The sequence below is a fragment of the Sylvia atricapilla genome, chromosome 15 (genome assembly GCF_009819655.1).
Source record: "Sylvia atricapilla isolate bSylAtr1 chromosome 15, bSylAtr1.pri, whole genome shotgun sequence".
Lineage (NCBI taxonomy): Eukaryota > Metazoa > Chordata > Aves > Passeriformes > Sylviidae > Sylvia > Sylvia atricapilla.
The window spans coordinates 9,167,389-9,183,530 of NC_089154.1; the positions used below are offsets into that span (position 1 = coordinate 9,167,389).

Consider the following 16,142-nt stretch of genomic DNA (forward strand, 5'->3'; position numbering starts at 1 on the left):
GGCTCTCGGCTGCTGGCCTGGCCTGAGGGTGAGGACAGTGGTCACCATCCTCCTGGCACTCAGGAGGGACAGGCCTCACGGAGCACGGGAGCTCAGGAGGCTTGTGATGGTGACCTGTGGCTACAGGGTGAAGTGGGGTGACCAGCACCCCACAACAGGCGCCCCCTGGACTGGTGGCACCCCAGCTGCGTCCCCTTCGCCAGGGACACACATCGAGTCTCCTGTTGCTCAGGGACTCCTCCTGTTGAAGGAGTTTTCAACTTTCTTGGCCTGAAATTGTGCCCAGGACATGGGGCCACAACAACTTGTCCACTCTGAGTCCTGGAGGTGGCAAGGGTTAGTGACAATGGGCCCTTGCCAGGACCAAGGGGACATCAGGGACCATCCAGGCCCCCACGTGCAAAATGTGTCCCCAAGGGCTGAACCACAACCCCTGCTCCCCGGCTGCTGCTGGTCAATCCCCTGGAACACCTCCCTGAGGACCAGGCATCATGGGGGCCAGGCCACTGCTGGGGGGACAAGGGACTGTGGGCAGAAGGACCTGCAGTTCCTCAGGCAACGAGGAAAATACGTGGCACCTGGATAAGGCCACGGATCCACACATCCCTGCCATCACTGACCCCTCCAGCACCTTCTCCTGCATTTGTCACCCACTGGGCAGTGTTTGATGAGAGTGTGAGTGTGAGTGTGAGTGTGAGTGTGTGTGTGCACAGTCTCCTCCCCCAAGCCCCCTCCCAGCTGCCAGTGTGAAACTCAACCTGCCTTATAAATAATGGAAGCAGGAGCCAGGCGCCAGATCCAGGCAGCTCCCTCAGTCTCCCCTGGGCTGGCCGAGCTGGGCCTGCTGCTCATGTGGGGCCATGCCAGGGGCAGGCAGAGAGGACAGGGTTAAATGTGGCTGCTGACCAGTTCCCTCCAGTTTGGGGAGCAGTGGTGAAGCTGGGTCCAAACTGGGGATGCCGGGTGGGTGCTGAGCTGGGGGTGCTGGGAAATGGGGGGACAGCAATGGGACAAGCCGCAGCAGATCGCAGTGCCAGACGTGGCTTGAGCAGGGGATTCCCCCCAGCGTTCGGGCACAGCAGCTTGTCCTGGGTGCCTGCTGCCCCCCGGGGTGCTGGCTCAGGGTCGAGTGTCACCACTGTGTCTCAGGGGCTGTCAGCAGAGCCTGAGGCGGCTGCCAGGGTAAGCAGGGTCTGCAGCAGGATCTGCACCAGGATCTCCAGCCTGCCATGCCCTGCTGGGGAGAGAGCCAGAGCAAGCATCTGTCTGTCCATCCAGCCTTCCATCCATCCCTTCGTTCAGCCTTCCAACCCTCCCTCCCTTCATTTCTTCATCCACTCCATCCCTCCCTCAATCCCTCCATCCTTCCTTCCATTTCTTCCTCCACCCCTCCATCCCTTCCCCTCACCATTCTTCCCCCCATTTCTTCATTCCTCCATCCTCTCCAACCCCTCCATCGTCACATCTCCATTCTTCCCTCCATCCCTCCACCTCTCCATTCATCCTTTCATCCCTCCACTTCTTCCTCCAGCCCTCCCTGCATCTCCCCATTCTTCCCTCCTTCGATCCTTCCATCCCCTCCATCCCCCCTCCATCCTTCCATCCCCCCCTCCATCCCCCATCCTTCCACCCCTGCATTCCCCCACCCACCACCCCTCTCTCCCTGCACACCCAGCTGCCAGCCCAGCCCTGCCCGTACCCCCCCGCATCATTCCCTGTGTCCCGCACCCTCACCTCGCCTCTCCCGGTGCCGACGCCGGTGCTTTCCCGACGCGCTCCATTATCGCTGCGGGTGACCGTGTCCCTTTAACAGCCTCCGCTGGTGACACGCGTGTGCGTGTGTGCAAACGCGCGTGTGCGTGTGCTCCCAGCTCCCTGGGCTGGCTGGCAGCAGGGCCCCCCTTCTCCATCCCCCCGGATCCGGATCCGGCCCCATTCCCCCCCTCCACTCCCCGCTTATTTTTCCTGTTGTTTCGCGGGGTTGGGGCGGGGGCCGGGCGGGATCCGGCCCCTTTGCCAACGGGGATTTTTGGGGGGATTATTCGCCGCTTTCTTCCTGGTGGGATTTTTTGCTGCAACCGAAAGAAGACGGGCACAAGGCATGGCATGAGCTTCGGGAGACAGGGCTGGAGGTAAGAGCCGCTCGGGAAAACCCTTTACCACACAAAGCCGGTGCTGGGGTCGGTGCCGATGCCGGGGTCGGTGGCGGTGCCTGTTCTATCGGTACCGATACCGGCACCGGCACCGGCACCGGCACCGGCACCGCAACCACCCTCAGCCGCATCCCGCATCATGGAGCCGCGTTATATAACGGCGGCGGAGCCGGCCCGGCCCCGGGGCTCCCGGTCCGGTGGCCCCCCCTCCGCCCCCGCCTCCCTGGAGCTCAGCAGAGGCTGGTGGTCGCTGTGACCCTCCCCCGCCCCAGTGATGCTGCCCCTCCGCCCCCTTGGTTTGGGGAGGGGGGTGTGGGGAGTGAGGTGATGTGTTGTGTCCCCCCCCAGCATGGCCGGGCATCACTGGCTGGGTAAAGGCAGGGAAAAGAGGAGAGATCAGGTGGATCCGGCGGGATGCAGGGCTGCTCTGGGATGGAGTGTAAGGGGACATCGCTGTTAAGGACAGGGTGGCCCCAGCGTGGGGTTGATGCTTCCTCCCTCCGCCTCTGCTGCCAGCCTCTAAAATCCCTCTTGTCCTCCCTGGTGGCACCATTGGCATCCCCGAGGCTGCACTCAAACATCCAAACACCCCAAAACCTCCATGTGGCTTTCTGCGGATGCAGGGTGACAGCAGCCAAGGGATGGGGGACCGGGACAGCCTCCCCCATTCCCAGAGCCCAGGGGATGGAGGAAGGGGAAGGCCCTGCCTGGGATGGGGCCGAGGGGGCTGAGCCCCACGGCAGGGTCCTGCAGAGCCCAGCAGGGGCCAGGATGGCAACAAGGAGTTTGTTTTGGTGGGGCAGGGGATGGGGATGGGCAGAGGGATCGGTCTGTGGGGTTGGGGACCGGGCAGACTCAACCCCATGGAATGGCTGGGGCTGAGCAGAGCTGGAGGAAACTGAGGCATGGGATTCTGTCAGCAACCGACTAGAAAACCCCAGGACTTTGGCCATGTGGGGGTCCAGGGGTGCCATGGGGCACGGGGCTGAGGTGGCTCTGCCTCTTGGGCATCTGCTGGTGGTGGTGGGATGTGGCAGCGCCTGGGCAGGGAAGGCCAGAGCGTGGCAGTCCCTGCAGCAGCGATGCTCCTGGCAGACCCTCCCCATGCCCACCCTCTGCCCAGGGTCTGGGTGGTCCTGGGGCCCCTGCACAGCGCCCCGAGGGGCTCAGCACACAGCAGGCTGAGTAGAGAACAGTGGGCACAGAGCAAGCACCATGCCGTGCTGGCATCTCCTCTCCTCTGGAAGCTGGGTGCTGATTTCACTCTGGCTACCAGGAAGAGGGAGGGAGGTGGCTTTGGAGTGGGGAGGACTCGCTCAAGCATCCATTTTTAATGAGCTAGATATCTATTTTTCCCCGAGCTGGCTTCCCCCACATCGATCCCTTTGCCTGCTCCCCTCCCTGTGCCAGCAGCTCCACGGCTGTGGGGAGCAGCAGGACAAGCACCCCTGGCAGTGGGACCCTCACAGCTCCCCAAATCCTGCTCCTGGGGAAGGAGCGACCCTCACTCGGGCCAGGGTAAGGTGAGAGTGGGGAAAGGGTTCCCTTGTCCCCTCCAGTGGGGTCACAGTCGTGTTGAGCTCCCCGTGGGGAGGTGGCCAGACGGAAGGACAACTGGAGTGGGAGCACTTTGAGTTTGGAGTTGGATTCTGCCCCTCTGCTCTGCAGATTTGAGCTGTGCCTGGCTCAGGCTCTGGCAGCTCCATGGCAAAACCACATCGTCCTGCCTGTAGCTGTTTCCAATCTCCTATTGCTCCTCAGCAGTGCCTGTGCAGAACGAGCAGAGTGGAGAGTGGAGAAGGAATTTGGGAGGCGAGTGGGTGCTGATGGTGTGGGAGGGAGCAGGATTGGGTGCGCGGGCGAGCAGAGCTCCTTTGGCAGCATCCCACCCCCTCCCAACCTCTGCCCACCTGCCACGGGGACCAGCCACGTGTGCTGGGTGCTCCAGGGCTGGAGGCTCACGGGAGGAGCTCGGGGCTGGAGAGGAGAGTGTTTGGGGAGGGCACAGCTCAGCAGAAGCTGTTTCTCCAGAGTTCCTCCCTGCTGGAGGGTTGATCCATGCCCAGCTCCTGCACAGGGGAAACGGGAGGCCAGGGAGCTGTGCTGGGAGCAGGATCAGGATGATGCCTTTGCTTCCCAGAGCCATCTGATGGCTTTTGGAGCACCCACAACCCACTGCATCAAAGGAGTGCCAGGGCTGGACACTGCCTGCCCCGGTGTCCCACCAGCCTCACGACAAGGGCCCCTGCTGGACCCCAAGCCCAGCTCCAAGCCCAGGGGCAAAGGGACATCAGTGCTTGCGTGGCTGTCACTGTGTCTGGAGGGATGATGGGTTTGGGGAGGCACAAGTCCCAGCAGCACCTGAGGAGCACATCCACATGCTGTGCTTGGAGACAGCTCTCCTGGCTACTGGTTCCTCACGGGATCTTGCATTTCACCCCTTCCTGGGCCCAGGAGGGGCAGAGGGAGGGGCTGGGACACACTGGAAGCTGTCACTGGGCTCTGGCTGGGCTTGTAGGGAGAGGAGACCAGGCTGGGTAGGACCCAGCACGTGAGGAGCTGCTTCCTCTTCTCCTTGCCTCAGTCAGTGGGGAGCAGGGAGAAGCTTGGCATAAGCACGAGCATCTTTCCATGGTGTGAGTGTCAATATCTCCAGAGGAGACTGGAGGGAAGGGGTCCAGCTCTGCCCTGAACCTGTCCCTCCCATGCTCCTTTTGAGTGGAGGATTCCTCCCAAAGGGACAAGGGGCTGCCTGGAGAAAGGAGAGAGGTCAGAATTTGCTTGCCAGAATTAGCAGAGAAGTTGAATGCTGCTGCAGGAGGGGCTTGGTGGTCAGAGGGAATCCTGATGTGAGGAAGTTTTGCTTGGGGCTAGAGCTCTGCCTCCTCCCTGCAACTCCCTCATGTTGAGGACCGGGGGAACAAGAGCTGCATCTCCCAGTGCCCCCAGACAGGAGCTGTTATCTCAGCAGAACCCAGAGTTGGGGACACCTGAGGAAACCTTGGTGCTGGCCCCTCAGCCGGCTTTTCCCAGCTCCCTGGGCATGGGGCCGACCCTGCAAAGCCTGATCCTGACCTTTGGGAAGGCTGTGGGACCTGAGAGATTGCAGTGCTGGGGGTTCCTGTCGTGACAGCTCCTGTTTGGCCGTGAGCTGCAAGGCGCAGTGTTGGATTCACCAGCCTGCTCAGCACTGAGAGCAGCAGCCCCCAGCAATGGGACTCAAACCAGGCATTTTCCCAGCCCCTCCTAAACCTCTTCGTCCGCTGTGAGGTGGGATGAGCTCCTTGGAATCGTTGGGAGCCATCAAGGGAGCAGGAAAGCTGCTCTCAGCCCTTAGATATTCCCAGGAGCTCTCAGGGCAGCCCCAGGAGGGGTTCTGAGCTCCCATCACACAAACAGCAGGTCTCCAGGGCCAGGTGGAGAGGCAAGGCCCTTCCCTACCCTGAATTCCTGCAGTGTGCAGCAAGGAGAAGGTAGCACTGAGTTTTGTTCTGAGCTCCTCTCCCAGCTCACCTGTGCGAGTGCCGAGCCTGGGAGCACAAATCCACCTGTGCACACACACACAGGTCCAGCAGATCCCTACCCAAATACAAGCACGGCCCCTCCATCTCCGAGGGAGCCAGTGGCTCCTGCAGGGTGTTTAGTGGCTCCTCTGCATTGCTGGGGTAATCCAAGCCCTCCAAAGAGACCCAGCCTGGGGGCTCGGTGGTGACACAGCCGCTGCTCACAGCGCGGGCAGTGTTCTGATCCGGGGGGATCAGAGCAGGACACGGAGCACACCACGGCGCTCTGCAGCGGGATGTCTTTATCGCTGCCGTGTGCTCTGGGCGGCAGGTTCAGCCCCCCAGGCGAGAGCCTGCCCGGCCTCGCTGCTGGCCGGGGCCATGGCGCGGAGCCTCAGGGAGCTCATCCCTTCAGGAGCGCCGGACAAAAGCCTCGGCTGCGTGCTCCGCCACAGCACTCCGTGTCGGGTGTGTTTCCTCCGCCTGTGGAGCAACTTGATTTGCTGCATTAGTAAAAATAGACGGGCTAATGAATTCAGCTGATGCAACCCGCGGGCGCGCGTGCTCGCGGCGGCTCCGGCGGGGCGAGCGTGAGTGCGAGAGCGTGTGCGAGCCGCGGCTTCTGCCGGGGCATCCCCGCGCCCGGCGCGTCCGTGTGCGGGCTGTGCATCCCCGTGAGTGTGTGTGAGCGTGTGTGAGTGTGTGAGCGGCCGCGGCTGCTCGCTGCCGCACGGCTCCGCCGCCAGAAATCGCTTGGCAGCAGCTCTGGATGGTGGCAGGGCGATAGCAAGGCTCCGAGGCGGGCTGGGGGACAGCAGCGGGGACTGTGGGGACACAGAGGGGTGACAGCGGGGTGTCACCGGAGGGTTGTGGGGCGATAATGGGTTCTCTCTGGGATGTGGTGGGGCGGGAGCAGATCTGCACAGGAGGCTGCTGGGCTAGAATAGGGTCTCTTACAAGGGGCTGTTGGACCAATACTGGATCTCCGCAGGGCCCCGGCGGGGTGATGCGGGTTCTTTTACAGAGGGGTGGATGGATGCTCCCAGGGCCCGGCGCGACAGTGACACGAGAGCGCTGTCCCTGGGGCTGCCGCTGGCCGCGGTGCTGACCCGGGCCGCTGGCCGCGGTGCTGACAGGCACGGAGCCGCTGGCCGCGGTGCTGACCCCAGCAGGGGCCGGGCTCCCGGGGCCTCAGCACGCCGGCCAGTCCGGGTTCTCCCGTGGCCTCCAGTCCGGCTGACACGGAGCGTTGTATAGGCTGCAAGCCCGGCTGTCCCAGAGCTCAGCCCCGATTCCTGCTGCAGCAGGATGCCTGTTTGATCCAGGAGCCAGGCTCTCCCAGCCAATGCCAGGCAGGGTGGCACTAACAGCGTGACTGATGGCCTTGCCCGTCTCTTAAGGCCCTCATCTCTCTTCACTACCACGTGGAGATAGTAAACTAGCCAACAGGTTGGACAAGCTCTGTCTTCCTGGCAGTTTCCATCCTGTTCATCCCAGCATCCTCATTGTCTGTGCAATGTTTTGGTGACAGGCTCTTAGACCCTGGCTTTCTTCACTCCTTGCGTCAAATCCGCCCCCCACCACTGCATCATCACTACCGTGGGTGACAAACCCCCCCTGAACGGAGTGACTTCTCTGGCAGTGACGTATCCTATGAAATGTGCACCCTGGAGCGGATTTGGGAGACTGAAGGACTTTGACCTTTGCTTTTGTCAGTTTTTTTCTCACTGGGTTGGGAAGCTGGCACTCCCCTGCTGGGAGATGCTTCCCTATGAGAGAGCAAAGGGAGGCTGTGGCAGAGGGGGGTTGTAAATCTGAGCCTTTCCTGTGGGATCCCAGACCAAGGATGGTTGTACCGAGTGTTGAGCAATCCTGATGATGATGGTCTGCTTGGCCCAGTCATGGAATTTGCAACAGTGGCGTGACAGGGAGAAGGAAAAAGGACAAATCTCTGCTCTCCTGCTGCTTTGGAGTGGCCAAAAAGCACATGGAGGTGTTCGTGGAGCTGCTGGAACATCGGGGAGGGTCTGTGCTGACACCTCCAAGGCAGACAGCTTTGTGTTTGTCTGTCCATCCACTGTCTCTGGGTCAGGAGGGCCTGGGGAGGTGGTCGGGGTGTCCCTGCACTCAGCAGCTGTGACCTCCAGGGGCTGTGGGAGCTGTTCTTTGCACATCAGAGCAGTGTGCCCTCAGCCCTGGGCTGCAGGAGCTGCGGGGCTGCCTGGCTGCAGGCTGAGGCTTTCCTGTGGCACAGGAGGGCAGCTGCCAGCACTGCCCCTTGGTGCCAGAGACGGCAGCTATTACAGCCAACTCCCCTCCCCAGCCCGTGCCTCCAGCCCACCTTCTCCACGCTGGGGATTTTCCCCGTGCAAAGATCCACACTGGGGGATGGTAGGAACACCCAAATTCTTGCCTGCTCATTTCCCCAGAGAGAAATGTCTGCCCGGCTTCCCTCCACTGCCGTCCAGATCCTCCTGTGCCCTGAGGCTCGAATCTCTGTCTGCCTTTCTATTTGAAGTGACTTCTCAGCTCGCTCAAAGTTCGGGATTTCTGTGCTCTGGACAGGCAGCCTGAGCGCCCTGGGCAGGGGGGACCCGGCTCAGCTTTCCGAGGCAGGAGTGGGAAAGCTGCTGAACCGACGGAGCCCCCCCGAGCTCGGCCTCAGGCACCAGCCCGAGCTATGAGCTGGTTGGATGCGGTGCCAAAACTCCTGCTGGCTGCATGTGAGTCCGGCGACTTGTCAGCATCTGTCTCCTCCTGTGACTGTCCCCTTGGACTCCCGAGGCTCGGGGCTGCCCCTGTGCCACCACCTGCCCTCTCCCTGGGGGCAACCAGCGTGCCCAGCGGCTCTGGCTGCGGGCTCGGTGCCCCAGCGACAGCCCGTCCGTGCCACCTGGTAATTATCTGTTTGGATTGGTGCTCTGTGGCCGTGTGCGACACCCCGGTGCACGTTCTGTTTACTGCCCTAATCGCTGCCAAGCACCGAGCCGCTGGTTTCAAGTTTCACTCTTCTCTCCCCTCCCTTTCTCCTGCTTTCAAGCGAGTTTAACACATGTCCAAGCATCGGCGGCCCAGCTCCGCTGTCGGGCGGCGTGAGCGGAGGCAGCAGCGGCTGCATCCAAGCCGGGAGCGGCGCCAGACTGTCTGCACAGGGCTGGGCTCGTCCCCGGAGGCTGGATCTCGCCGGGACGCTGCCACCGAGCCGGGCTGTCTGCTGGCACCTCCGCTCGCACCACGGCAGAGGCTGCGGCAGCTCCCGCCAGCCCCGTCCCACGGCCCCGCTGTGCTGGGAGCGCTGTCCTCGGGAGCTGCCATGTGCCGTGCATCCCGTGGGTTTTCCAGATGTGCCACCGGCACCTGACTGCGCTTCTGAGCTCGTTCTTTGGCTGGCTGCTCCCTCCCTGGCTGCTCCAGGAGAGGTGGATGAGGCCAGGGATGCTGTGAGGGTGAAAGGGATGGGTTGGAAGCAGCAGGGGACCAAGGCTGCATCCTGCTTCAAGGCTGCATGGAGCACCCTCAGCGACCACAGGGTTTGGCCATGAACAGAATGCTCTTCCCTCATGCCCATCCATCTGGGTTTGACTTTTTCCATCCCAAATCAAGCAGCTATAATAATTCCTTTACTTTAATCTTGGGTCTGGGAGGAGCTGGCAGGCCGAAAGGTCCTCAGCTCTTGTCACTGCTGGATGGATGTGCCAACCACCCCTTGGGGCTTCAGGGCCAGGTGCCTGTTCCCTGCTCCATGCACTGGAAGATGCATTCCCTTGTGCCCCCAGGGGTTGCCAGAATCAGCTTTTTGGCAGGGTTTGGCGTGGCACTGGCACACAGGGTGCGGGCAGGGCAGGCAGCAGTCGGGCAGGGCCCTGTGCCAGGCCCCAGCTGGGCAGGGGGAGGGGGCTGAGCCCCCATCAATAATTCAACTCCATATTTATAGAGGGAAATGCCTTGAATAATGGATGGCGGGTGCGGCGGGGCCCTCGGGAAGCCGCCCTTGCTGCCACTGCAATATTTATTGGCCCAGTTTGCCGCGTGCTGCCCGGCTCCTCCACGCTCCACGAGGGTCAGCACAGCCTGGCTGCTGAGTGCTTGGCTGGCGTGGTGAGGACAGGCAGTTCTGTTCCTCTGCCTCTTCCCATTCCCCTCCACAAAAATATTCTGGAGGCTGGAACCTCTCTGCTCTGGAGCCAGGCTGGGAGAGCTGGGAGGGTTCACCTGGAGAAGAGAAGGCTCCAGGGAGACCCCAGAGTCCCTTCCAGGGCCTAAAGTGTCTCCAGGAGAGCTGGAGAGGGACTTGGGACAAGGGATGGAGGGACAGGACACAGGGAATGGCTTCCAACTGCCAGAGGGCAGGGATGGATGGGATATTGGGCAGGAATTGTTCCCTGGGAGGGTGGTGAGGCCCTGGCACAGGGTGCCCAGAGAAGCTGTGGCTGCCCCTGGATCCCTGGCAGTGTCCAAGACCAGGCTGAAGCACCCTAGGGTAGTAGAAGGTGGCATGGATTCCACATGGCATGGATGTGGAATGACATGGGCTTTGAGGTACCTTCCAACCCAAACCATTCTGTGGATCCTTCTCCGTCTCCCATTGGCCATGCTGGATTCAAGGCTCAGAGTGGGGATGTGAATGCCCAGGGACAAACCCCCATCCGTTCCTCATCACAGAAGGACACCAGGGCCAAGCAGCTTCTGGGAAGACCCTCCTGTGTCCTGGACATGTGGCCTCTGTGCCTGTGCCCAGCAGCCCTGCACCACCTGTTCCCATGTGCCACCCTGCTCAGGGACCCTCAGGATCTCCCCCATCACTGGTGCCACCCCCTCTCCCAGCCATGGCCACCCTCCCTAGCAGACCCACAGCCCCTCACACCCCCACCCCTGTGTTACAGAGAGACCTGTGGAAGATGTCGAACCCGAGAAACGGCGACACCAAGCCCCCATGTTTGCCCCGCAATGGACTGGTGAAGATCCCCACGCAACCCAACGGCCTCGGCTCCGCCAGCATCACCAAAGGCACCCCTGCCGTGAAAAACCGCCTGTGCCAGCCTTCCTCCGTGCCTGCCATCCTCAGCCCGGCCTTAGCCCACCGCAGCGACCTGCCCATCCCCAGCCTGGCCTCCCCGCTCTCCTTGGCCACTCTGGCCAGTGTCTCCTCCCCTCCCGGCGCTTCCTTGGTGGGACTGAATGCGAGCGAAGGCTCGGAGCAGCCCTCCCCGGAGCGGCTGCCAGGCTCGCCCTCCGAAAGGCAGCTGGCGGTGGACGAGAAGATCCTCAACCGCTTGTTCTGGTACTTTTCAGCCTGCGAGAAGTGCGTGCTGGCGCAGGTGTGCAAGGCGTGGCGGCGGGTGCTCTACCAGCCCAAGTTCTGGGTGGGCTTGACGCCCGTCCTGCACACCAAAGAGCTCTACAACATCCTGCCCAGTGGAGAGAAGGAGTTCGTCAGCCTGCAGGGCTTCGCCGTCCGCGGCTTCGACGGCTTCTGCCTCGTGGGCGTCTCCGACCTGGACATTTGTGAGTTCATTGACAACTACCCCCTCTCCAAGAAGGGGGTCAAGTCCATGAGCCTTAAGAGGTCGACCATCACAGATGCAGGGTTGGAGGTAGGTGACCCTGCTGAAGTGACCAGGGTGGCTGAGATGTGCTGGTGGTGGGTCAGTCCTGGTGGCCTTGGGGACACACACGTGGGCAGAGCTTTCACTGGTCTCAGGGAAGGGGCAGGCAGGTGGCATGGCCATCCCACAGGTGCTGGCAGCCCTGGGAGGCCCTGCCTGTGGTCTGGGCTGTGGGATGGGTGCAGCCTGTGCAGGGTCAGGGGGCTGTCAGGGCTTCATCCCTGCTGCCTGTGGGTGCTGCCAGGGAGGCAGAGCCAGGTCAGGTGGCTGTGCTGCTGGGTGGTGACGTGGCAGTGGGTGACAAGCAGGGCCCTGGGAATGAGAAATTCCTGCTTGGCTGGCTGGTCCCCAAGAAGGTGGTCACCCAAGGGTCAGATAGAGACAGGGCAATTGAGGGGGCCACGCAAGGTCCCCCACTGAGATCTTTGCTCTGTGCCATGTGCCATGGCAGCACCAGCCGCTCCGTGGGCACATCTCACCCGAGTAATTCCTGTGTTGGGAGCAGGCATCAATCCCAACCCTGCCAGCAGCACCTGGGACAGTGCTGGGGCTGCACCCAGGGGTCCCTGCCTGCTCACTCCCATTCCCCACTGATGCTCGTGTGTTGTACAGCAGGCCCATGCCAGGGAGGTCCCAGGGAGAAGGTTGGACCCAGGCAAGACTGGGAGTAGTGAGAAGAGCCACAGGAGGCTCAGAGGGAGCCAGGGCGGGGACACAGGGATGCACAAGGGTGGGTGGCAGTGGCCAGCATGGCCTGATCCCCTGCCCCTCGGCAGGTGATGCTGGAGCAGATGCAGGGCGTGGTGCGGCTGGAGCTGTCGGGCTGCAACGACTTCACAGAGGCCGGGCTGTGGTCCAGCCTCAACGCCCGCATCACAGCGCTGAGCGTCAGCGACTGCATCAACGTGGCCGACGACGCCATTGCCGCCATCTCGCAGCTCCTGCCCAACCTCACCGAGCTCAACCTGCAAGCCTACCACGTGACGGACACGGCGCTCGCCTACTTCACCGCCAAGCAGGGCTACACCACCCACACCCTGCGCCTCAACTCCTGCTGGGAGATCACCAACCACGGCGTGGTCAACATGGTCCACAGCCTGCCCAACCTGAGCGTCCTCAGCCTCTCGGGCTGCTCCAAGGTGACGGATGACGGCGTGGAGCTGGTGGCCGAGAACCTGCGGAAGCTGCGCAGCCTCGACCTGTCCTGGTGTCCCCGCATCACCGACATGGCCCTGGAGTACATTGCCTGCGACCTGCACAAGCTGGAGGAGCTGGTGCTCGACAGGTAAAGGGCTGTGCTGAGCCGTGCTGTGCTGTGCCAAGCCATGCCATGCCATGTTGAGCCATGCCGGGCCATGCCATGCCATGCTAAGCTATGCCAAGCAGTGCCAAGTCATGCCATAGCGTGCTGAGCCATGCCATGCTATGCATGCCATGCCATGCCATGCCGAGCTATGCTGTGCCATGTCACCCCATGACAAACCATGCCGTGCAAAGCCGTGCCATGCTGAGCCACGCTGGAAACAGAGGGTACAGCACGAGGGCCATGGTTTGGGGACACCCATGGGTGGCCAGCTGGCCCTGACACCCCGTGTCCTGGCAGGTGCGTGCGGATCACCGACACCGGCCTCAGCTACCTGTCCACCATGTCATCCCTGCGGAGCCTCTACCTGCGCTGGTGCTGCCAGGTAGGTGTGGAACACGGCTGTGCCTGTCCTGGCTCGGCACAGCAGAGAGGGCATGGTGGCACCTCCCTGGGGATGGGCAATGAGCTCAGGGTGGGCTCCTGGGGCTAGCTGAAGACCCCAAGACTTGGTGCCAGGAGGCAGAGAGCTCCTGTGAGCCCAGCAGGACTCAGCTCTGGCACCCTGACCCTGCATCCTTGTCCCAGTACCAGTATCCCCAGTACCCTGCTGCAGCACCAGGCTCCTGCTCTGGCTCCCTGCTCCCTGTCACACAGCCCAGACCCAGTACCCCAACCCTGCACCCAAAATCCTGCCCCAGCATCCTGCTGCAACATCCTGCTCAGGCTCCCCTCCCCAGCACCCAGCTCCCTGCACCCTGTCCCATCACAGTTCCCTGCCCTGGCACCCAGAGCCAGCACACTGCCCCAGCATCCTGCACCCCGCTTCAGGCCCCCAGTCCTGGCACCTGGTTCCCCACCCCAGCTCGGCAATGCTGAGCCCTCCCTGGTGCTGTGATTGTCCCCACTGTCCCCCCTCATCCCCATCCCTTCTTCTTTTCCAGGTGCAGGATTTTGGGCTGAAGCACCTCCTGGGCATGGGCAGCCTGCGCCTCCTCTCGCTGGCTGGTGAGGACCTCACCCTGCTACCAGGGACCCCACGGGGCTGGGGAGGAACAGGGCATGGGGACAACAGAGAGAGCCCTGGGGACAGCCTGGGGACAGCCAGCATCCCATCAAGCCAGCAGGCTCCCTCACCCAGCCCAGCTTGTGGGGAAAGATCCACAGCTGGGCTCCTGGGGTGCTGTGTTTTTTGGGGTGGTGGCATTTTGAGAGCTATGGTTTTGGGATTCAAATTTTCTGGGGTGCTGGTTTTTGAGGAGCTGTTTTGGGGTGCGCTTTTTTAAATGCCTTTTTTTTTTTTTTTCTTTATTTTTCTTTTTTTCCCTTTAATATTGGTGCTTTAAGGTGCTGGGTTTTTAGACTGACCTTGGGGTGCAGGTGTTTTGAGTGTCGTTTTTCAGGATGCTGGTATTTTAGAACACTATTCTGTAGCATGGTGGTTTTCATGGTTGGGGGGGGGGGTGTTGGGCGCTAATTTTGATGGCCTTGATATTTTGAGGTGCAGATGCTTTAAGGTACTGGGTTTTGAGTGCCTTTTTGAGTGCTGGATTTTTTGGATGCTTACATTTTGGGTGATATTTTGGATTTTTGGAGTACTTTTTTTTTTAGCACACTCTTTTTTTGGGTTCTGTCTTTTGGGTGTGGTGAATTTTGAGGTGCTGGGGTTTTGAGGTCCTGATCCTTTGGTCCTATTTGAGGAGAGTCTGGTGTTTTGGGATGCTGGTGCCTTTGAGATGCTGGTTTTTGGGATGCTATTTTTTGGGGGGCGCTGGCGCTTTGGGCTGACAGTGCACCCTGTCTCCTTGCAGGCTGCCCCTTGCTGACCACCACGGGGCTGTCGGGGCTGGTGCAGCTGCAGGAGCTGGAGGAGCTGGAGCTCACCAACTGCCCCGGGGCCACCCCGGAGCTCTTCAAGTACTTCTCCCAGCACCTCCCGTGCTGCATGGTGATCGAGTAGCGCCGGACCCGGCCGCCCGCTCCCGCGCCCGCCCCGGCCGCCATCGCCCACCCCATCTCCCTCCGGCTGCCGGGGGATTCGAGAGACGCCCCCGATTCCAACCGAGCCCGAATTTCCCCCGCATCGACGCCGCCGAGGGACGCGGGGCTCCGGGGGGAGATGGAGGAAGGCGTCGCCCCTGGCCAGAGACCCCCGGGTACCATGTAAATTCCCCTCACGCCGCCGCCATCGCCCGTGCTCCTCCCGGTGTCCTGCCAATCCCTTTCTGGACAGACGAACGGACATCACGAAAGCCCAAAGTGGGAAGGCGACGCTGTGTGACCCCCCCGGCCGCATCCTGCTCCCCCCGCCCCGGTGCTGAGCGGGCACACGGCCCCGCCACCTAGGATGCTCCTGGGTACCAAAGGATGCTCCCAGGGATGGGCGAGAGGAGGATGCTTATTTTTGGGTGGCAGCGGAGGCTGGATGGGTCCCCCCACGCCCCCAGAGCGGGTCACCGAGCTCACACCCCCCCGCCCCCCCCACCGTGCTGCGTGTCCCCTCCAGCCCCCAGCCCCGCCTTTGGGGCGCTTCCTCCCGGTGAATAGGATGTCCCTCTCCGCCCGCCCGCCGCCCTCGCATGCTCGCTTGCTTCAATCTCGTGCTACGGCAGGTTTTGGGGTACCGGGGGGGACGGTGACAAGTGACAGCTCCCACTGAGCCCCTCCACGCGGCTTCGCCCCGGCCGGATCCTGCCCCGGACGCCGGGCTCTCCTGGCGAGCATCCCCCGTCGCCCTGGGGACCTCACTGCACCCCATGGGGCCGTGGGAGTGACGCCAACGCCGAGGAGCGTCCCATCCGTCTGGGATGGGATATCTCGGGGGACCAGGGCCAGGTCTGAGCCTCTACGACGACACCGGCAGCACAGAGAGACGACAGGAGGTGGCACCTAGGACACGCTGCCACCGCTACCGCTCTTCCAGCTGAAAAGCCATCGCCCCGGTGCCAGCGGCAAGCGGGGGACCGGGGGGACTCCTGGGCTGAGCCGAGACGGGACCGAGCCGGCGTGGGGCTGGGGTCCGAGCCCACGGGGACCCATCGCGGGAGGGGCTCGGTGGCCGCCCCGGGGCGCTGCCCGCCGCCACACCAGCCGCGGGAGGAGTGTGGGCATGGATATGGACATGGACAGGGGCACGGACACGGGATGGGCACGGACACGGACACACGGACACGCTTTCGGTTTGTTTTGCCTTTGTACCGGCCGGGAAGGAACTGCTGCACCAACAGCCGCCTCCGCTCCCTCCTTTGTCCGAAACGCCCCTTTCTGACCCCGAAATGGCACGAAGGCCCTCGTGGCTCTGGAAGGGGGTTTGGGAGTCCCCGAGGCTGCGGGACAGGGTGGCACTGCTGGGACTCGGAGCACCCTGGTACGGGGGTAGGGGGCTGCCTGCGCCCCCAAACCCGGCAGTGTCCCTGGACACGGGGACCAGGCAGGACAGCGGCACGCAAAGGGTCCCCCCACCCCTGCAGGTGACAGCGGCAGATTTGGGGTGCCATAGCCCTGCACAAGTGCCTGGTCCCAGGTTACACAGAGGGCCCCCATACCCTTCTCTGCACACCCAATGGCAGTGGCCCCC

The 16,142-nt window shown here is 62.4% G+C and overlaps 1 protein-coding gene across 1 annotated transcript; it reads left to right on the top strand.

Moving 5' to 3' along the window:
- The first annotated feature begins 1,289 nt into the window (after window positions 1-1,289).
- FBXL16 (F-box and leucine rich repeat protein 16) lies at window positions 1,290-15,791 on the top strand. The gene is made up of 6 exons (XM_066330061.1): window positions 1,290-2,132; window positions 10,540-11,250; window positions 12,039-12,547; window positions 12,866-12,950; window positions 13,510-13,573; window positions 14,377-15,791. The coding sequence occupies exons 2-6, from the start codon at window positions 10,555-10,557 to the stop codon at window positions 14,523-14,525; spliced, it is 1,503 nt and encodes a 500-aa protein (XP_066186158.1). The 5' UTR covers window positions 1,290-2,132; window positions 10,540-10,554; the 3' UTR covers window positions 14,526-15,791.
- The last annotated feature ends 351 nt before the right edge of the window (window positions 15,792-16,142 follow it).